Source organism: Betta splendens, chromosome 9, assembly GCF_900634795.4.
Source record: "Betta splendens chromosome 9, fBetSpl5.4, whole genome shotgun sequence".
NCBI lineage: Eukaryota > Metazoa > Chordata > Actinopteri > Anabantiformes > Osphronemidae > Betta > Betta splendens.
Window position 1 is genome coordinate 9,485,177 of NC_040889.2, and position 22,436 is coordinate 9,507,612.

At 46.4% G+C, this 22,436-nt stretch overlaps 1 protein-coding gene across 5 annotated transcripts in view; it reads left to right on the forward strand.

Annotated features, from left to right (window-relative positions):
* Positions 1–22,436, forward strand: part of cacna2d1a (calcium channel, voltage-dependent, alpha 2/delta subunit 1a) — a 44,305-nt gene continuing 21,869 nt past the window's right edge. For 2 of the 5 annotated variants that reach the window (XM_055511541.1, XM_029162130.3), the window contains exons 1-6: positions 4–798; positions 9,330–9,411; positions 10,054–10,170; positions 17,332–17,400; positions 19,397–19,432; positions 19,802–19,922. In XM_055511541.1, the coding sequence (XP_055367516.1) occupies positions 719–798; positions 9,330–9,411; positions 10,054–10,170; positions 17,332–17,400; positions 19,397–19,432; positions 19,802–19,922 (505 nt within the window). In that variant the 5' untranslated portion in view covers positions 4–718. Of the gene's footprint in view, positions 799–8,589; positions 8,768–9,329; positions 9,412–10,053; positions 10,171–17,331; positions 17,401–19,396; positions 19,433–19,801; positions 19,923–22,436 lie in introns of those variants that run through there. The other 3 variants (XM_029162127.3, XM_029162126.3, XM_055511542.1) reach the window with 3 other exon arrangements.

The following is a 22,436-nucleotide window of genomic DNA, read 5'->3' on the forward strand; positions in this document are numbered from 1 at the left end:
GGAAGGGGGGCTTGTTGGGATGCGGAGGACAGACAGCGAAGCCCATCAAATTCAGATCTGCAGGTTGTATTTGAGAGCATCTCTGAGGAAGTGTCGAGGCCGTGTTTGACTCCAAAGGCGAGAAAGCCGCACGTGCCCCTGGCGGCGGCGGTCGGAGGTCGCGCGCAGCGCCATCTGCGCGCCACACTGTAAGAAATGCCATCAACTCGATCGGCGCTTTCAACCTGCCGTCAGGCGTCGGTTTAAGCCACAAGTGGCTTTGGTTGCATTCACTTTTTAAGCAAGTTGTGATGAGACTGGGAGGAGGTGTCCCGCGGTGAGGCACGACCGCCGCCGCGCCGCTGTCCTGGACGGATTTTTTTTTTTTTTTTTGCAGCGTGCGGCAGCGGCGGCGCGTCCGAACGCGCCCTCCCCCCTCTTTTCTCTCTTTGAGTTTGTTTTTTTTTTTACACGCGCCGTGGACTTTCGCTAAATGACAGACACTCCTAGCGGACGCGCGCGCCGAGCCAAAAAAAGCCCGCTGCCCAACTCCACCGGTGGGTGGAGGAGGGGGAGGGGGGGCGGACTGTAGACACCAGATGAGATTTGTTTCCAAGCGCGCACGCATGGCGCTGTGAGGCGTTCGGATGAGCAGGACGCACGGCGCCGCCGCTTCGTGGGGGCTGTTTTGTGCATTTTCTCGTGGACCGGATTCGCGTCCGGTGGAATAAACAAAGCCATGGATTACTCCATCTGCCTACTTTTACTCGTGTCATCGTTTTCGACCACGTCCACCGGACTTTTCCCGTCGGCGCAGATGTGAGTACGGCTCCGAAGCAGCCTGTTGGCTTTTGAAAGTCAGAATGTGCTGCGCGGAGCAGAAAAGTGAATCAAACGTTCATGTGAACGCGTATTTTCTCCTAATCGGAAACGTGCAAACATATTTTCTGTTTTCTGTTTAGTTGATGCTTTAATGGTGGTAATGCTTCAAGCGGTGATGGTTGCATCTGTATGCATGTGGACGTCACATGAATCGGCTGAGAACAGACACATGTGAATGTGGTTCTGATCCAGCCCAGGAGGTTCCACATGCTCCATCAGATATTACATTTCCGTTTCATACTTATTATGCAGTTCAGCCTTTGGGTCCCATGGGGTTGCCTGATCTAACTACTTGTCCTGCAGGATGGTACCGGACAGCGATCCGTTAAAGCCCGGCCCTGTTGAGATGCCTCTGCCTCCGTCCGTCTAAATTTGACCAACTCTATATTTGCAGCGCAGCCTTAACACATGATCTGTCCGGGGTCACAGAAATGCTGTGGCCGTGTGGGCGGGAGCCTGATCGGACCCGGCGTCTGCACATCGCGGTTCATCAACAGGTTTAAGATATTCCGGGTGGTTCCAGAGTCTCCGGGCCCTGGTTCTGGACGCAGCCCAAGTACAGCCCCCCCCCCCCCCCCCCCCCCTCCCTCCCTCCACAGAACGCTGGTGAGCCACGATGGCACTCAGCCTAATGGCCGAGCGCATGATGTCAGACTAGGAGAGTGGCCCACTCCCTATATTTCATAGGCACTAAGTGGATTGATCTGTGGGTTGTGTGCATGATATTCACGCAGGCCTGGCGCGCCGAGGACCCGCATCCACCGGCGCCGTTGACTTGCTGCGGGGAACTGGCAGGAGAAGGATTATTAAAATTCACAGCAAGATTGGCAGAAGCCTCTCGCTGAATTAGGCAAAGTTAATTTCATTCCTCTCATGGTCCTATTTGCGGCATCTGCTCCGTCGTCATTAGTGAAACCAACGTTTTTTCTCTAAAATGCCCCCCGCGCTGGCGGCGTCCCCCCCCCCCCCCCCCCCCCCCCCCCCCCCAGGGCCCGGCTTGGTGCCGGTGATGGTGATTTTGAGTGACAAGCTGCACGTTGACTCCTCGAGATGAAAGTCAGGGCGAAACGGAGACACTACAGGGGCAAGGGTGCGCAGTGTGACCCAGGGTTCGGCTCCAGGGAGTCCACAAACGTGAACAGGCCAGAAGCTGTGTGACTGAAAACTTTCTTTTCCCATCGCCCCCGTGTCTCCTGGTTGGGAGTGTGATTGTATCGCTGCACACGCCAGCATCTGTCTCCTTCAGATCTGTTTTCCTCCGCCCGCCCTCCATCCTCTCTCACGTTTTTTGCTCATTCCCTGTCTATATTCTTCCCGTCCCACTCCCCGCGTCCCCACAGCTTCTGTGCTTCTTTATTGCCGCAGGGCAGGTGATTAACATCATCGAATCTGAAATGCAAAGTGTGATGTCATAGACTGTGCCCCAGAGATCCGGGCACTGGCTAACACACAGAGAGATCCAGAGAATTAAACGAATAAAAAGAGAGGATCGGAGACGAAGAAAAGAATCCAGGCTTTGTTGTTTTTAGTCTCTGTGCAGCAAAGACTCTTCCTGTGTTCAGCTCAGCCATTCAAGACTTGTTCTCCTCCCTCTTTATCCCAGTCACCAAACAACATATTCTCCTCCATCTGTTTTTCCTCAGTTTCTGTCGCCCTCTGCTCTGCGTCTCTGGCGCTTTTTTTTTTTTTGTAAAGGCTAACAAGATTTCATGCTCAACCAGTTAAACAGCCATGTTTCATGTGTTCGCGGCCTTGTCTCTGGCAATCAGTGGCAATAAACGCGAGGGAGCGCTTCATCTACTGTACGTGTAGAAGATGCTGAGGTTTGAATTAAAAAGCAACACGTAGATAAAACTTCAGGAAATATAAGGATTTAAAAAAGAGAAAATGCTCTTTCTGTGTAAATTTTGCAAAAGATTGTTCTTCATTATAAAATTACATGAATTCAGGCATTCTGCCCCAGAGACCCAGCATATCAGCCTTCAGATTAATGATTAATAAGCGATTTCTGTGACTTTCTTCCTTTTGTTGTGTTGGATGTGTTTCTGTTCGGTCCTGACACTTGTTTCGTCCCGTTGGCCTGACGCTGACAGTGGCCTGTAGTGATTATGGCTCAGTTGCTGCATGAATGCTTCCATATGCATGAGCGAACTTCCTCTGGATCCAGGGTGACGTGATTTATCGCAGTGCGGTTGTACAATCTAATATTTTACAATTATAAAACACTGTCAAACATGGAGATGCAGCCGAAGAGCTGGAGCTTGTTGAGGCTTGACGTTGTGGTAGAAAATGAGGAAAATGTGCAGATACCGTGTCTCTAACTAGAGTCACAGCCGTTTTTAGTTTCATCAATGGAACAGGCTCCAGCTTCAGGCTCCGCTTCTTGATTGAATCGCTGATCCTCAGATTCTCACTTCTTGCTTTGGGGGAAACCACGATTAAAAGTCTCATCTAATATAATCAAAGAATAAAAAATAAAAATGAAAAAACAGTTTGCCTCTTAGATTTCAGGGCCGCGTGCAAATAATAAGGGAGGTTTGAAGCGAGTGAATTGCTTCAGACGAGCCGGTGGTCATGGCCAGGTCAGGGTGTGTAGGGTTTCCTGGGCTGTGATTAGCAGCTGAGTCGCTGCTGGCAGGTGTATTTCAGGAGTCAAGCAGCTGGAGGCCGTATCTGTTACACGTGCAACAGTGCAGCAACTTTTTACATAGACTGCTTTAGGTTTTCACAGTATTTGTGCTGTAAGAATCAATTTCACAGTTTAAACTTTGTCTTCTTTTTTATATTTTTTCCTCTTCTCTCTAATTTTCTTCCATTCACACCCTCTACCCCTCCTGAGCTCGGCTATACTTAGTCAGGCCTGTGTCGCTGGGGAAGGGGAGTTAAGTGTCCTGACTCAGCCCAAGGTAAAAATACAGCAGAGGGGTGCGGAGTGGCCGCGGACTCATCCTAAGTCTGAACGAGCTCCTCCACTGAACTCCTGTGGAAAAAGTTCCTGTATAGCAACTCTGTGAAGTTTTATATTTGGGATTCTCTCCCAAGAACCCTTTCAAGAACGAGAGACATGTTTCCTCAAAGCAGTGTGTGTGTGTGTGTGTGTGTGTGTGTGTGTGTGTGTGTGTGTGTGTGTGTGTGTGTGTGTGTGTGTGTGTGTGTGTGTGTGTGAAAAGAAGTGGAGTAAAGGAGCCCACAATCCTTTGCGACATGGAAATTCCCAAGAATTTTCCACTGCGCAGTTGCCTGGGGAACGTGGGAATCGCTAACAGCTGTTTGGACGCGTGTGTGTGTGTGTGTGTGTGTGTGTGTGTGTGTGTGTGTGTGTGTGTGTGTGTGTGTGCGTGTGTGTGTGCGTGTGCGCGTGTGCGTGCGTGCGTGTCTAGAACAGGAAGCACATCTGTGTATGTTAACAAAGTATGGGAGATGTAGTTTTTCAGGCCGGATTGTAAACGAAGCGTGCGTCAGGTTTATTTATGTGAAAGAGCAACGCGGGTCTTTTTATGCAGAAGACGAACCGATGGCAAACAGATGGCACAGAAGTAGAGGATGTTTGAATTAAAAGTTAATGTGAATCTGATCACTGACTCACTTCATCTGTTGTTAAACCGGGGGTTTTCATGTCTATCATGTCTATGATGTGGCACTACTGCTGTTTAATTATATGAGCGTTTAAGCTGCAAAGTGAGACTTCACACCCGTCCACTGCCCTCCAACGAGGCCTCTCTCGCTCCCTCCAGGGCTGAGCTCTGCTCTTTATATTTTATATTTTGCACAAGAATCACTCAGCAGAGGTGTGAAGTGTTTAAAATAGGTCTAGTTAAAAAAACACCACGAGCACAAGAGACCCACAGTGGCCTGTGATGGCTCCTCTTGAGCCCTTTAATGGAGCTGTTCTGCCGCGTAAGTGCAGTTAATGCCGGTGTTCAGACGGCCCCGGACAGGACATAGTTATCTAGTCTAGGACTCCGTATGTAGGCTTGTGTAGGCGTCTCGATTGATGTTAATTGGACATTTTGGCCAGTGGGGCTGCGTAATCTCTCTATTTATACGTTGCGTCCGAGAATGTGAGCGCGTCGAGGCAAAAGGGTGAGGTTGATGTTCAGAGGGACAGAGGGGAGTTTGCTCACAGAGTGTGAAGGTGACAGGGATGTGGAGCTTTAGTCATTGGAGCAGAGGTCAAAAGGACATGCAGCCGATGGACGGACGCTGCAGGGGGTTGGGATGAGCAAGAGGAGGGGGTCAGATCTAAGAAGTTCGACTTCCTGTTCACATTCGATTCAAATGCGCACAAACAGGAGGTGTGTCCGCTTCCTCCCCTGGACCGGAGCCTCTGCGGCAGGAGGGGTCGCTCTGCAGCAAGCGTGGACGCCCGGAGGTGTCACAACAGCTCAGTTTTGTGTGTCCGACTAAATGTGTCCAGACACCTGCAGGGAGAGGTGAGACCATGGGAGCCGCGCGTTCTGTCAGCATGTATATGGCATCTGACGTGGGGGGGGGGGCGGCTCGTCGCCGTTCCGAAGTGTGAGGTCAAACGTTGCCAAGGGTGGGAACAGCGTGACCCCCGGCCTCTGTGGCAGCGTCACGGTGCCAGTGGACTGAGTGTTGGAGCATTGCTCACATGTCCACACGCTTCACTGTCTTTGCCCATCCACATTTACAGACGTGCGAATGATGTTGCCTTTTGTGGGTTCATTCACATCATCCTCTCAGTAATCTCTAATTAACTGATTAGTAATGGAAGAGTAATTCTAAGGTGGAGCACTAAATACATGTCAATGAGGCTATGGCTGTACAGTAGCTGCAGCTGCCATGTCTAGACTGGATAAAATAGACCAGCAGTAAAATATGTGCTAATAATGGAACAGAAGTTGGTTTAAAGAGGCAGGCAGGATCACCCTGCTGTTGAACCCAACCAGCATTCATTCAGTCATTAATTCATTTATTCATTTACAAATGCTTCGGACCTAAACTCGTGTGATGGGCCAAACGATGGTTTCAGAGGAAGGTCTGGCTTGTTGGTTTTGGTGGAGGTTAAACTGAGCTGAACAGTCGGCGCGAGGCTGTTTGCCACCCGTTAAATCAGTGCAGCAGAATGAGCTTGGCACCAGAGGTGTCGGTGCACGACGGCCAACGAGGTAGAGTACAACGTCGAGTCAGCTCTCACACAGATGTTGTGTGATCCACCCAGACCTAAGTGCCTAATAGAGCGCGGCCGAGCCGGTTGCCGAGGCTGTACTCAGACGTGGCTCCTCCGACCCCGGCAGGGGGTGGTGGTAACTCGCTGAGAGGAAAACGGTGGAAGAGAGGCCCGAACATCAATAACATCTCCTCTCCCAATATCCAGTAATGAGGCCATGATGCATTTACAAAGCCTGCAATTACGGAGCTATTGACCTCCATAAAGGAGAAAATATCATCACTTGCCTCTCATTACGGAGGAGGAAGAAACTGTTGAGCGCTGGATCACAAACAACACAGTGTAAAATAGAATGAAAAGCTTTCAGAGGTTTTCATTGCGCTGGATTCACGCTGAGCCACAGAGGTGGGAGGAGGACATGGGAGGCGCAAAGACTTGGGAAGTTTGTTTTACACAAAACCAGACGAGTTTAAAGAAATCCAGCAACAGCCGATGAGGCTACAGGAAGTTGGTCAAAGAGGGAATGAGGCAGAAAGTGACAATGAGGGGTCTGAGTTGCTCAGCGGTCCCCCAGTGGCCCCGCTACAGTATGTCTGGTGACCAGGAGCAGAGGTAGCAGCTATTAGAGTTTTAGGGTTTCAGACAGACTCCACATCAGGGTGAGAGGAAAAGCATCTGTTGGTGAATCCTTTAAGATTTCAGCTCCACAGGATGAGACAGAGCTGAGCCGGAAACTCCCAGCCTGACTTCTGCTCTTTTCCAGCTTTTCTGTAATTCAGGCCATGATGCAGCGTCCGGCGTCTGCCGATCAATAAGGTGGACTTTCACTTGGCTCGGGGTGAGACGTGGTGTCGGGTGGATCCCTTGGTAAAAACAAGGGGAAACTATGTGATGAGACGAGCTGAGTAGATGCTGCTGAATGACAGCGCAAGGTCATAGTGGGGGAAACACGCAGTATCACCCTAGAGGTTCCTTCCTGTTCCTTGAATATGACAAGCACGGTGCAGGAAATTAGACTATTCATACAGCACCATGATTCTTTATTCTAATAGTTTAAAGTTTGAGTATAATTTTTTTAGTGAAAACCTTGGAAAGTTACAAAAAAAAGTCAAGGACATTTTAAAAGTTTGTACTAAATGTACTAAAGGAACCTGGGATAAGATTGGGCATTTGTATTTACAGCCAGTGTTGTCCACTAAAACCATCTCACTACAGGCTCAGTTAAGTAGTTCTTGAGCTTTCGGACATTCGATGAAAGTATGTGGTTGCAGCATGTCCATAAACACTTGGGTGGTACGAATCAGGCAGGAAGACGACCAGTGTGGGTGCACTCTTCAAAACAAAAGTCTTTTCTTTTCTTAACCAGCCAGAGGGGTTAAAAAGCACCGCTCTCCTGCTGAGTCATTGCTCTCTTTTCTGGGGTTGTGTCCACTTCCCCATTTTCTGCCCTCGCATTGGCTGCTCTGCTCTAACTGGCAGAACGAGGTTGTTTGTTTTTCGTCTAGGTTCTAGTCATGAGTCAGCTTAAAAATCCCAACAATACGATCACTCGTAATTTCCCACAAATCTGAATCAAATAGAAAAAATACCTACCCTAATCATGCCATATACTTTTACTACTAGTCTTACTGATCCCAGATCCATTACTTTCACAGCTGCACCTGTCCTGGTGACCTTTGACCTTGAGTAACCCCCTTGCGGTGTTCTGGTCACGTTCCACCACATGCTGAGTGAGGCGGGTCTGACAGGTTTTTATCTCAACAAATATCTGATCCAAAATGTTGTTTTCCGAGCTCGGCACATGCAGAGAGGCTGAATGAGGGAGTTATACAAACACAATATTGTGTCAATCCAGTTGAGGCCTTGTTTCATCCTGAATGAGCTGGATGTGGTGACTGGCCAAATGCAGCCTCACTCCTTCCTCACCAGCTGGAGATCCCTTTACAGAGCCTGTCAGAAAAAAAAACATGTTCTTCATAAGTGGGGGCATAGTAATGAGTCACTGGGACGTGGGAGGGAAAAGAGGCTTGTGATGCCAGCAGGTCTCACACTCGGCTGGCTTTCACATGGCTTTTCTCATTTCCAGCTTTACAATCTGCAATCACTGTAGCCCAGTGGTGCTACACGGCTCAGCAGCCATGTTAGAGGCCTCAGATTTCCCCAAGGAACTGGAACGAGAGAACGAGAGGAGGAAGGAATGGGATCTAAGAACACGAAAGGACCACGATAGCATCTGATTTTCCATATCCTCCAAGTTTTCACCCCCTCGTTACATGTTTCAGTGTCACTCTTTGCTTACAAGGAAGCAACAATCCTTGCTGTTGTGCAGGAAACACATGCGTTTGGCTGATAAGATGGCTACATGTGAAAAACACTGCTAAATAAAGCCTGGGCCTGTTTTTGTGCCATGTCCATAACAAAAAGGTTATAGTTCTGATAAAGTGAAGTATGTATGTTCAATCCGGCCCTCTGAATGAATTTTAAAAATTAAAAAAATGCATATAAGACACTAACTCGAATTTTTTAATAAAGTGCGATTCCTAAACTATCCGCTAGGGGCGCAGTGTTTTAGTCAGAGCAGAAGAAGACGCACAACTCCGGTGCTTAGACCGAACAGCAGAAGCAGTGCGCCTTGTGCTACTTGACTAGCTTATGTTCCAACACACCTTCCCACCCCCACTAGCCAAAACGTCTTTGTCAAAAATGAGAAAAGCCGACTCCAAGTGCAGAGTTTACCCAAAGAAACGAGCCGCTTCCTATTTACTTACAGAGGTGAATGGATAACGTTCTTTGTGTGGAATCAACAAGCGTCAGCTAGCTAACTGCTAAACAGCGTTAGCATCAAGGCCGTTAAGCTAAAAGCCACAAGATGACGTTAAGCTGAAGCTGACGAGTGGTGAATACATTCTTGCTGTAGGAATAGTTAAAGAATTAATTAAGAAACAATTAAAGAATAAATGTAAATAAAGTATGTACTGTAATGTTTTTTAAAAGGTCAAGATATTTTAATGTACTCATACAAACAGAAACATGGCGTTATTGTTATTTGTAGGCTATATTTATATTGTTATTTTTAGTTTTCTCCTGTTCTGTCCTATTTGCCATTAAAAGACGTTAACCAACATCACACCCAAGGGAGTGTGGCTCACTTTATAGCTGTGACGCTATAAGTAGTTTTTAGTAGTAAAACGAGTTCACTCAGCTGGGCGTTAGTATTTCATGCTGTCTTTCCCAGTGTCTCACCAGCTCTTTTACAATGCTGTGGCTCAGAATCAGTGCAGCTCATGGGATCACACTGGATGTGTTTGAGATGTTTCTTGCTTTGTGTTGTCAGGATAAAGGAGTGGGTGGAGCAGATGCAGGAACAGCTGATCACGTTAACGGACACAGCCAGCGGCATGCAGAACCTAATAGAGGTAAGCCTGACGTCCTGTCCCTCGATTCACGCACACACATCAAAACATTCAACAAATATTATGTGCGCACTGTTCTGCGCCCACACTGGACAAAGAAGAAATAGTCTCGCCTCAAAAGTCAGTAGTATGACCCTGCAGCCTAGCTCTTGCACTAAACCTAAATCTGCCGGACGCCTGGAGGTTGGAGACAAAGACGTGCATGTGGCTGTGTTGTGTGGTTTGAATGTTGGATAGTGAAATCCCTCAAGGCTGCTAAATAATTGGCTATTTGGCTTTTGTGTTCCTTATTTTCTTTGCAGAAGCATATTCCATAAGAATAAATGGTCTGGTTACATAACCTGACAGTGCAAGTTATTCACTGGACTTTTTTTAGTCATTGTGCTGCAGTCAGAAATGTTCAGTAAAGAAAAAATGCTGACCACTGATGCAGAGTAAAGGTGAGGACACACCTGTAGACCACATTCAGAAATGGGTCAGTCTCTGTTGTTTATGTCAGTTTCCTACATTTAACTTAACGCACATACAATACTACAACCACAACGTCATCTTGTTGGTGTCCTTTCTGTAGATTGGAAAGGTTTTCCTTTGCTCTGGATCAGTTTCTGACACATAGCCTTCTCAAACCTCTTCTGTTTTCTGCAGATATATGAAGCACACAGAACTCACTTCACCGTGGAGAACAACAATGCAGGCGAGCTCGTGGCCACAGCAGCTGGAAATATAGAGAGACTGCTGGCTAACCGCTCTGAAGCACTAAAGGTGAGCGTGATCTCTTCAATGAAGCCCATTTACTGCAAAAGAAGCTTGCTGTATTTCAGGTTTAGTTATACTGTACAGTAGCTAAAATGTTTGAGAGAGCACATCCAGTGAAAATCTGCTTCTTTTTCTAAATATAATAGAGCGTATTTAGGTCACACTCGAATCGAATACACGAGTCAATGCTCTTTAGTTCAAACATTAACAGCAACTGGTTTTCAAATGAAAATCTCTGGCCACTTTGGTCTCTATCAGTCTGGCTCCAAGAACCAGAAATATCCAATTAAATCCTGACAGCCTGTTCCCTCAGTTCCATTGTCATTGATTACCCCATCAGTTCAGCTGAGCGCTTTGTTTTTCTTACATTCCTCTAACTGCCAGGGGACAGGGCACAATTAGTTTTTGGTGTTGCCGTGTCAATCTTGGGGGCGGGAACAACTGCTCGGTGTATCGATGAGAGCAGAACAGAGACGTTAAACCACAGGTCTGTTTTTCTCATTTTATCAACACGGTCGTCTGTGTTTTTACCTGCCTCTGCAGCTGCCTCAGCAGCTGTTTTGCTTAAGGCGATGGAGCCAAGGATGAAGCTAGCCTGTTGTACAGTAGCTACTGTAAATGTTGTTCTATGCAATGATGCGGACCATAAATAGTCAGAGGGTCCATTTAGTTAAATTCAAAAAGAGAATTTCAGGGAGACTGCTTTTACTCTCTGTGGCAAGGTGAATTACACCTTTGTAGTTTGCAGTCATCTTCTATTTTTCCTCTCAATGTCCCTCTTTACCCCATTTCACAAAATGCTGATTACACGGCAAGAAGAGATTGAGAGTGAGCTTACAGCTTTCTGTCTTGGGGTAAAAATGAGAAAGTGAATGTGTACTGGAGAGAAATGAGGATGTGAGTGGTCCATGAGTGCACCAGAAGCCACACCACCCATGAGGCAGCGCACAAAGGAACAGGAGCCTGTTGCAGGCTCTTATCCATTAGGAGGCTGCCCCGTAGTGCACGATTCAACAGGCAGCACATAACAGCATGAACTGTCTCAGTCTCATTAGAATCAAGTACACAAGGGGTAGAAACAATAAAACCTGCTTATTGAATGAATATTCTCAATAAGTCCTGGTTTCTGGATGCGAATACATTGTCTCTGACTGTCTTTTCACGTGTGTGTGTGTGTGTGTGTGTGTGTGTGTGTGTGTGTGTGTGTGTGTGTGTGTGTGTGTGTGTGTGTGTGTGTGTGTGTGTGTGTGTGTTGTCAATGAACAGAGTGCAATTAGGATGATGGCTGCTGTCGTTAACTTAATCAGGGGCCTTCTTGGATTCGCTGTCTGTCATTCTGACATCTGCTCGTCCTGTCACCCAAATTCAAACGCTGCGTTTGACACTCGTGCTCCCTTGACATGCAATCTGTCCAGCGTTGGCAGCTGTGGCTACTTAGACGGATCATGTCCACGCCTGAGAATCACGCCCGAGGTTGTGTTTCTTTGAGCTAACTAAGACTTCCTTATTGTCTTTTACAGTAACTTTAATATTTAGTAGGTCTTGCCAGCATTGATGGGTGTGTGTCTTTCTCTGTGTCTGCCGGGCTGAGTCTCAGTCTCTCATCTCTCTTCGATATTTCAGAAAATGAGTCATATTTTCACTCTGGAGATTACAGTCGCTGAAGCTCCTGCGTGTGGTCCAACTGTACTGTACCATTTCTTTCTACCTTTTCTTTTTGTTCGCATGCGTTGAATCCGTTTCCCCCCTCTTGTCACATATAATGTCTCCTTTGTCTTTCATCCCTGCCTCCAACTGAGCCTTTCCATCTATTTTGCTTAGAACTCCCTGTTAACTTCCTTTCCCATAACTTCACCCTGATTTTCTGTCACGTTTCATTTCTGTTTTTCCATTTCTGCCTTGCCCTGTGTTCCTCTCTTCTCCTTTTCCTGTCCTATCTTATTTCTTCCCATTTTTGATGTAGGTGTGCAGTTGCAAGCGCACGTGTGTGTCTGCACATCTGTGTGTGGCATAGTTGGGATACAGATGATAAATCCTTCTGAAAGTAGCAAGTTGTTTTGCTTTACTCCACCTTTTTAAGGCCGAGCCCTGATTCATCATAGTGGGCAAATTATTTTCTGTGGGATTAAACTAGCTGAGTTGCAAAACATCTGCGAGAGAAGTAAATGTGCGGCTGTGCAAAAGTCTCCGGCGCCGTCTCATGAGGCTATTTATGACACAAACTGGAGAAGCTGTCAATGTTTTGATGCAGGAATATTATCTGAGTGCCTTCAAGGAACTCCTTTTGATGTTTTGCATACAGTTCAACCTTGAGGATCATGTCTTGTCAAAACGACCTGCTCAGAGAGACATGGCGTCCTGCCAAGACCTCCCTCAGATGGAGCAGACGGACCTGTGCGGAGCATGCGATGATTAAAATCAGAGCTAGACACATAAAAGGAAGAACGAGGAGTAGGTGAGAGAGATTGTCTCCTGGGAAGTTGTAAAGAAAAGACAAAGGAAGGAACCACCCATGAGAGGAAGGGAGAGGAGAACCGAAATAGCCGGAGCGAGACTACAGAACAGACAGCTAAGGACTGTGCTGTGTGAATATTGATTAGGGAGGGTTATTTCAGGCCTGGGATTGCATTAGCACTTTGGCAGCAGATCCAAAAGACTTTGGCAGCCAACCAGAATCTGAACCACAATCGGTGGCCATTTTGGAAACGCTAACAACAGTTGATTTTGATGCTATGGCCACTTGCACTTGTTTAAATCGTTCTTAGCGTGGCCGTCATGCTAGTGTTAAATTTCCTAATTATGAGTAGGCTGCTGGCGTTGGCCTGAAGGGGCAGGTTGGACTCGAGTCCTATTTGGGCCCAGGAAAGATGTCCTCTTCAGTGGGAGGATAGCGCACAAAATGTTTTTAGGTCTCCTGTGTCGGCATCACTTGGGATCTTTAGCTCTCCACAGTGTATGATCCACAGATGCAACAGGTTACCATGACACCCGGTTGCTTGGCAACATGAGCATCATAAACAGTTTTCTTCACTCCCGAAATGAATCACCTCTCTCTCTTGCTCTCTCTCGCTCTCTCTCGGCCCTGTTGTACATTTAGCACGGGGCAAACATAATGAGAGAACTTCAATTCAAGTACCCTCATCCGCCATAATCCACCACATGCATGTCTTAAAGACTGTAGCATTAGCATTAAGTAAATTGTCCAAGTAGAATGAGCTGCAGTACTCGAACAAAGCTCTCTTAGGCGTTGTGTTATGTAGTGGTGCGTAATTACAGAGGAGTCACTGATCTCAAGTGTCTGGAAGTGCATTATTAAACTGACACTGGATGACACACTGTGAGTCATTAGACTGTGCTGTTAAAACCCTAACCGCAGAATACACACACACACACACACACACACACACACACACACACACACACACACCGCTTTCCTATGTTAGACTAAACTTGTACAATTAGCTTGTATAATAATGTCCTATTCACTTTTCAATAGCATCCTGAAGAAAGTCCATTATCCCATCAATCACCATGGATGCATTTCTCTTATCGATACTCTGGGAAATTTATGTGCTCAGAATTGCTGATTGAACAACATTTTCTACTCATGTCACATGTCAGCAAGATGTTGGGAGATTATTTATGTTGATAGCCTCACAAGTTAAAGTGGGTGTTCCAGAGTAAAACACTATGAGTAGACTTGGAACTGTGCTGTTTCTTTGGGGGATCAAGAGGGTCAGATAGTGAAGTGTCATGTAATTTTAGTATAAATGATAATTAATTCCCCATACTATTATTTAATAGTACTGTTTAATCAATAATAGTTCCACTACTGTGCTTATTGTGCCTTGAGCCAAAGTAGGAGCCTCCTGTTTGACATTTTCTTGGTCGAAAACTATAAAACATATTTAAAAACCGCAACCACAGCCAACAATGTACAGTATACACAGTGCGGGGGCAGCACACAGAAGCTAAAAGCAGATGGTCTAGCACATCCACAAACATATTGAAAAGCATATTGCAGACTTTATAATATACCTTTTTTAGGTTTTGGAAGATGCAAGATCAGACGTGTTTTAAACTTTGAAAGCACACGATACATTAGTTTTAAAGGGTTTTTTATGAAGTCTCATTGTATTTAATAATCTGAATCAGTAGAACTGTCTACCAGTGACTTGTCGACCACTTATTGACCACTTCCTAGTAACCCTTACTATTCTAGCTATGGTGTCACCATCTTTTCAACTTTATGTACCAGGCGTGTGCTACAGTAAACAAACAGAGACGAACAGTACAGTATCTATAATGTGACTCACTCATTGTTGTCTCTCACTGTCGTATTCAGGCAGATTCAGGCGTAGATGGCAACAGCTGTGTTGTGGAACAAATCGCAAGTCTGTGTGTGACGCACAAAAGCTACAGTAGTTGATGTTGTGTAGCTCGCTGCTTTTGTCTGCTACACCAACAGCGATGAGCACTGATGCTGAAATAAATTAAAGAATGAAATGATTCCTGGCAATGAATCAGCTTCGTTACAAATAAAGTCAGTGCAAAGAAAGCGCCACCCGGCTTCTGATGATCACACATCAATGCAAAAAGCCAAACTTTTACGACTCACAGGGCAGTAGGCCTAGTGACGTGGGATAAGTGATGTGGGTTGCTGAGGTGGTTATGCATGTTCAGAACCGCGGTGTCAGCATTGCAGCTGGGTACATCTGTAATTGGGAGTTGTGCCAGCTGGTCTGCTGGCACGCTGAAAGAGAGCTGAGCTGTCAAAGCGGCGCACGGTAGTGGGTAGCAGCCTCTAACATGTCACCTCCTTCAAAGGTGGTGTGTTGGTGAGAGCAGTGTTCTTTCTAAAAGACCAGTGTAGGGGTCAGTGTACTTACAGTACTGAACACCTGTTTCTTTTTGTTGTGACTGGGAGCGAGAGAGAGAGTGAATGTGTGTCTCTCTCTCTCTCTCTCTCTCTCTCCTCCTGGCTCCCCACGGGCCGAGCAGGATACGTAGATCTGAGTAAAGTGCTGCCAGTCACAACAGCAGATGCTCATGTTTCCTCTGCTGTCCTGTGCCTCGCCACACATCAGTGCGATGGCAGGTGTGCGCGTGTCCTGTCCTGGCAGGAGTAGATGCTCTAATCAGGCTGCCAGGAATGTACGTCAGAACGTTTGCACAGTTCATCAAATCCAGTCACAGAGAAGCGTATTGAATCAGTAATCCGGTGTTCAAGATCAGGCTTGAATCAATCTAAGGGACATTTCTGATTTGTGTGTCACTAAGTAAACTAGTGAGACTATGCCCTCGCCCACCTCTTCTGCACTGAGATGAAGAGTGATCTAAATATGCATTTTATGTTTTTCATCATTCTCATTTGATAGATGCACTGAGAATACAACAGACAATGCAAAGAACATAAAGGACCCCAAAAAAGTGCATTTCAGCCCTTAATAGATGGATGCAGGTTGAGATGCAGCTCATTTCTGTTGTGCAGCTCTCAGGCATCAAACACAAACCAAGCATAAATCATCTTCATTATCTGTTCTGTACCTCAGCAATATGCTGTAATTAGTCATTCTCAGCAGCCGGCTGATATCGCCTTATTCCAGCTCATTAGCAAGTCCTATTGTTGCCAGGATTCCTTTCTTTTATTCAAAGCAATATTTTCTTTTCTTTTTATGAGATACTACCAGATCACATGGCATTTCCACCTGTACTAATTGCAGTGCTTAAAGGTGTGGAGAGACAGGACTGTAGAACCAACACAGGAGAACAAATTGGCTGAAGTATGCAGCAACTGCTGATCTTTGACCCATCAAAGTGCAGCAAAGCCTTTTTACCTTTGCTAACCTTGACGTTCCCAGCCTGTGACAGCTGCTGAAAGATTTTCACCCTAATTCGACATAACTGAGAGGTCATCATGACGGCATAGGGCTTTGGGCCTGGTGAGTCATGTGTAGCCCAGTCTGCAGGTAGAATCCTCAATGCTGTCTAATATAGACTGATACAAAAGAAGGAAATTCAGACTTTCATGTCATGTTTAAAGACCCCAAAACATGGACACGTCGTAGACTTTGTTCTGCTTCTCTGCTTCCTGTGACTGTCTTGTTCAATTTCACAGCAGAATTAACTCAATCACTCATTGTTGCAACAACCCCCTCCTCAAATTTCATAAATTCATTTAATCCCAAGTCCCCATCAGATCCCTCATCTTTCTGTGACTTGATCACTTTGTGTCATGCTCATAAGAAGGAAGAGCTGAATTTGATATTTCCCATGGGAAATTAATAATACAGTGCATTTCTGGACCAGGTACAGATTAAAAGCTGGGCCCATTATAAACTCATTAACCTAGTCATTAGGACCAGATCAGGGGAAGGATAGAATAGGTGTGAGTGTCTAAATTTAGCCCAACACTGTCACAGCTAGTCCTAATTCACAAGTGTTGCTGAGGAGATCAGCTGCCATACAAGCCCTGGATTGATGTGTCTGTGGTTTTCTGGTGTGGAATGTGAGCATTTTGTGTCCTAGTCATGAAACATGGCTTTACTTTTTTCCTTAATTTCTCCTCTTTGGCAGAGGAGTGTAGTCTGTGCGTGGGCGACGCTGTGGGTCACAGCCGTGTTAAATCAGCGAGAACAGTGAGAACAGTGTCACGTTCGTGTCGCCACGGAAAATACTGTCTCTCTTGAATATGTCTGCCCATAAAAGAGCGAACAGTTTACAGTAGATGCTGTATAGTCGCACGTACTGGGAGTGAGGGCGCTGAGGGTAGTGTAGTGACAGGTCAGGCGAGTGTCAGACTGAGGGAGACCGGAGCAGCTGTCAGTCAGAAAGATGTGAAAACGTTGAATTACAGCAGCAACAGCGATGGGGTTTCACTGGTTCCTGCAAGAACACAGAACAGCAGGAGAGGAAAATGTTCAGGTCCTCTGTCCAAGACAACTGCACATAAATCTGTGAGGCTCTTACAGTAGGGGGAGGCCAGTGGTCTCCTGGAGGGGTCCTGAAATAAATAAATGTGTTAACGTTTCAGGTCAGGAGCTGCTTCTGTATTTAAGAGTCAGAGCAGACTTTAGATGAAAAATGGTGATCTGTGACTCGTCGGCCATCTGCTCTGTCATTGAGGGGAGTCATGTTTTACTGGCGTGTTCTTTTACTCTGTCACAGAGGCTGGCAACGCATGCAGAGAGGCTTCAGATGGACCACACGTGGAAGGTGTACAAGGACGACACAGAGGTAAGTGGACGAGGCCAGTCTGTGAACACTGGTAAATGATGCTCTATATTCTATAATAAATAGCCTCCACATTATTGATTATCCAATTCTGTTGTAATAATTGGAACGGCAAATTGCGTAATAATTACTTGCTGTAATGACTTTTTACTATATCGTGTTGCATTATTGTGCCCGAGAGGCAGAAACTATTACAACTGTCTTTGCTGCTCGTTGCTGCTCGTTGCCTGTGTTGCTGTGTTTCAGCTCCGGCCTTTGTGTAATAAATGCAAATTGTACATTTCTTTCCCTGCTTTCCAATAAGAAACCCATCACGCTCCTGGCAGCCTTTTAACAAATGATAAATGATATAGTGTTCATACATTCTGTGGTGGAAGTACTTCAAAGAAATTCAACTCAACCGTATTGTGCGTATTAGCTAAAGAGCTCCACAGTAGAGTTTGCCAAGCCTAATGATTCTAGACCATTAGAAGCTTCCTATTTTTCAGTGTCTTGCTGTCTGCTGCATAGAAACAGAAAGAGTAAATGAGAATAGGCTCATTTATCTGCTTTATGACTCATTTAGTCAGATATTTGTGCAGCCTGGGATGCTTGGCTAGCAAACATCATCCTGACAGATTGACATGAAAATGTGTTGCAGTATATGAATTTATTCAGAAATGAACTTGAACTTTGAATCTCTAAGGCTGCGACTACTGGACTAAAGCGGCACACCATCTCTATGGAGCAGTTTAATTATATTAAAAGTTCTGGTCGTCTAAATGAACCTTAATCAATCTTATTTTTATCTGAAAACATTGCAGATGATGACATGCAGTACTTAACCAGCTGCATTACATTTTGTGTGAGGGGAACCAAGGTCTTGTTTTGGGGGGCTGATAAGAGACTGCAGGTGCTGCTAATGGAGACAAGCATCGTACCTGGCGGGAGCAGATGATTTTGCGTTCTCAGTGTGCGGGAGGAATATTGGTTGAGTCGTTAGTAGACCTAGAGCACAGTAACACCTGGATGAGATTATTAATACCTCAAATAGCATGTTCTTCTTCCATCATCCTCTTTCAGCATCTTTCACTTTGAGATGTGATACATTTGGCCTTGTTACTGTATAGTCATCACATTACCTATACCCTATAGTATGTGTGTGTGTGTGTGTGTGTGTGTGTGTGTGTGTGTGTGTGTGTGTGTGTGTGTGTGTGTGTGTGTGTGTGTGTGTGTGTGTGTGTGTGTGTGTGTGTGTGTGTGTGTGTGTGTGTGTGTGGTTTTTGTTTTACTTACCTAGTCATGTGTTTCACCAGCCGTGTTTAAGCTGTCATTAGTCACGTGACCCTATCAGCTGTCTTGCCTTGATTGTTAGTCTCTCTATTTAGTCTCCAGTATTCACCTCATTCCTCTGCCAGATTGTAGCATGTACTCACTCACTCTATCTAGCGTTCATCCTTAGTTCTAGTCCGTGTAAGATCCTGTTTCTTTGCCATGCTTATCTGTCTTTGCCTGTTCCCTGTCGGTACCTTTGCCTGTGTTTTTGGATCTTCTGTTGTTGACCATTGCCTGTCTGAGTTTTTGCCTGCTGTTTTGTGGAGCTGTCATCATTAAACGGACATTAACACAAGTCCTGTCTCTGGCTGTGCATGTGGGTCCGTCACCTTGCTCACTCCCTGACAAACGGCAGCAGTGTTTGCTCACACCTGCACAAGTGCTGGGCAGTTGGTGGGAGTCACTGAACCAGCTTCGTGGCTCCAGGACATCCTTGTGTCAGCGGGTACGCTAGCTTGTTAGCGCCGCGTTGGCCTGTGGACTGACAGTAAGCCCAGCAGTGTGAGAGCCAAGCAACACCACTGACTTCACTGGTTCTCAGTGTCAAACAGGCCACTGTGCACAGCTACGCTTTGAGCAGGGACGTAGATTAGGCCAGTGTGTCAATAAGATGGACAATCTGCGTTTGGAAATTTTCCCACTAAGATCTATTTTGTCATTAATTGTTTTCTCTTGTTCTTCGTAGGCTGATAAAATTGTTTACTACAATGCCAAAGATGACGTAAGTACATCTAGATTCTACTAAACATGTACATATTCAACACACTAACAACACAAACAAACACAAGACAGTAAATGCATCCCCTGGCCCCAGACGTCATCAATCTGTCTGATAAACAGGGCTGAGCATATAATTCCCTATCACACACAGAACACTAATGTCACTACGAATCTGACCAACACGCCTGTCTCACGTATTTCACTGCCTAAAACTTGGATTCAGTTTCTCTTCCATCTGTCAGTAGTGACATTTGAGTAGATGCTCAGAATTGACCACTTGTCATTCAAAGTAACAACAAATGCCATGTTTGCAACGTGAAGCCCAAGACCAGGCTACATAAGTCACCGCTCTTTCTTTCTTTCTTTTCAGGGGAATAAGACAGAGAAGAAGCGATATATTCCAGATGATTTCCGCGTAGACCCTGACTTCAAGCGACTCGTCTCCTACAACACCACTGCCGTCCACATTCCTACTGATATATATGAAGGCTGTGAGTACAAACGTCCCTCGTTCAGTCTGTTCCCATGATGCAGCCTGTCGCGTAGACATTTCCACTCCGACTGGGCCATTCTAGTCTATATTTAACGATGATACCACACATGGCCAACGCACTCTACCCCACTCTTTACCCTGGTCCCCAGCTGCTCCTTTCCCTCCCGTTCATTGCTAACACTTTACAACTCTCTGGACAGTTGCAGAGGACAGCCAGTCATAAGTCGACCTAAAGTCCTTCCCCTTAGCCTTATACACTGATGACTAGCTGCACTGTTTTTGTCTTGTTGGTACCTGTCTGCTGCATTAGCATATTGCTTTTTTCAGCCTCATCTAGGACACGGATTATTTTTAAGATGACGTGAGACAGTTGACGCTTCCTCAGCTCTGATTGATCATTCAATATCAATTACAGTAATGATTCTCACAGCCGGTTTGCTAAATGCATTGGCTCCTGTCACGTGACTCTAATGGCCTCATGTGGCCAACAGCTCCATGTACAGCACGTCTCACTATTGATGTGCAGCGCGATGAGGCCTCTGACTGCGCCGACGTATTCAGTCATTGCTAAATGGCCAAATGCACTCAGTTATTCTTACAAGCAGCAGTTACAGCGATTGAGGGCCGGGGTGGGCTGGGGGTCTTTCACATGTATTTTATAACATAGGAGAAACTGTGCAGCCTGGATACACGTTCTGATGGGTGGGGTCTGGGTGGAGCTGTAGTGGTGCTGGGCAGGAGTTAGTCTCTCTTTGTCTCCCTCTCTCCATCTCCAAGGACAAGCGACCACATCGATGCCACTCCAGCTGGCCAGCCCTGTCAGTGTTGCCATGGCGCTGTGTGTGTGTGTGTGTGCGTGTGTGTGTGTGTGTGTGCGTGTGCGTGTGTGTGTGCGTGTGCGTGTGCGCGTGCGCGTGTGCGCGTGCGCGTGCGCGGAAACACACTTAGACACGCCCTGGTGTTCTATCTTGTTGCTTGGAGGAATGACTGGTAACTTGATTAGGGGACTTTGTCTAGACAAGGCAGGCGTCCTTGTGGCTTTCACTGATGCTGGAGGAGGGATGGCCACATCATCTCCTTTAATTGCGGTCGACTTTGTCCACAACCCTTGTGCCTTATCGCGCGTTCACCTTGGTTTCTTGACTTGTTTTACATAAGCTTCCTCACTAGCTTGTGCTAATTGATGAATTCCACTTCATAGTATCACTCCACTGGCCTCCATCAGCCTCTCCATTACTCCACCCCCTAAGCCATCACTCTGTCTTTATGAAGCATATCAGTAGTGGGTGTATGGAAACGGATGTGCCACTGCCTTCCTCCCCCACGTTAGTCTGACTGATTGGAATCTATTGTCCCTGCCGGTCACGTGTGGGTGGTCAGTCTGGGATTCATTATCAGGTTTGTGTGAGCCTGCATGCGCTAAAGGTGAATCAGAGTTTGTCTCAGGGTGCGAATGTGTTTGGGCGAGAGAGAAACACTCGGGGTGTGAGAGCTGGCGTGCGTGTCACTTTGCATGCACCCTATCCACTGTACGCGAGTGCCGCCGCTGTGTCTGCGATTCCTTTCACTCATTAGGCCCATCGGTGCGGATGCGGTGAGAGGAGATCGGGGGCAGAGCGCCGCAGCCTTGGCAGCAGATCGGAGGCTCGTCTGATGCCCGTTTGCATCAACGCTGTGTGGCACCTGTCAGCTCCACGCATGCACACACGGTGACATGCTGACATACGCTGACACGGTGTGTGTGTGCGTGAGCAAGTTTGCGGTGAAGTCAGGGTCCCTGTGGCAAAGCTCCCGGTGTACAAATAGATTCTTTTTATTTTTACACTCTTGTGCCCGTTGATATGCGTCTTATTTCATTTGGGAAGACTGCCAAACTCTGAGGTATCTTTATCTTCGTCGTCGTCATCTCTCTCTGCTTCATCGCGTCTTCCTCCCTCCTCTTACTGCTGTTGCTGCTGCAAGCCGTGTCCTTGAGTTGGACTCCACGTCAGGATCATGACCAGGAGTCATGTCGGGCTCCATTCTATGCCAGAACATTCCTAGAAAAGGCTCTTGAGGGTAAAGAGTAGAGCCATTCCAAGATGTGTTGGCTCCTTAATTCACTATTAACGTGTGTAAAAGGCTATTCATCCGCATAGTCGCGTAGAGTGCCCTTCTGGTGCCAGGATTGCATGTTCTCGCCAACATGTAATTAATTTTAAATCCACAGGCGGCTTCAGCTACCGGCTCACTGCCGAGCGCCGCTTGGCGCGGCACTGCGCAGCTTCTTCCCCCCTCTCTCTGACCTCCTCCCACCACTGTCACCCTCATCAGTCACTGCCAGAGTCCTGTTTGATTTGTTTTTGAAAGTGTCCTCATGCCTCCGAGGGAAAATTTAGAATCTCCTTTTCCATATTCAGCTCCCATGTCTCATCGAGGCCATGAATCATTCATTTTTTTTATAACTCGTGTCTTCACTCGTTAACTACGTGATATTTGACTTCTGTGATTTATGAGGATGCCATGGTTGTTG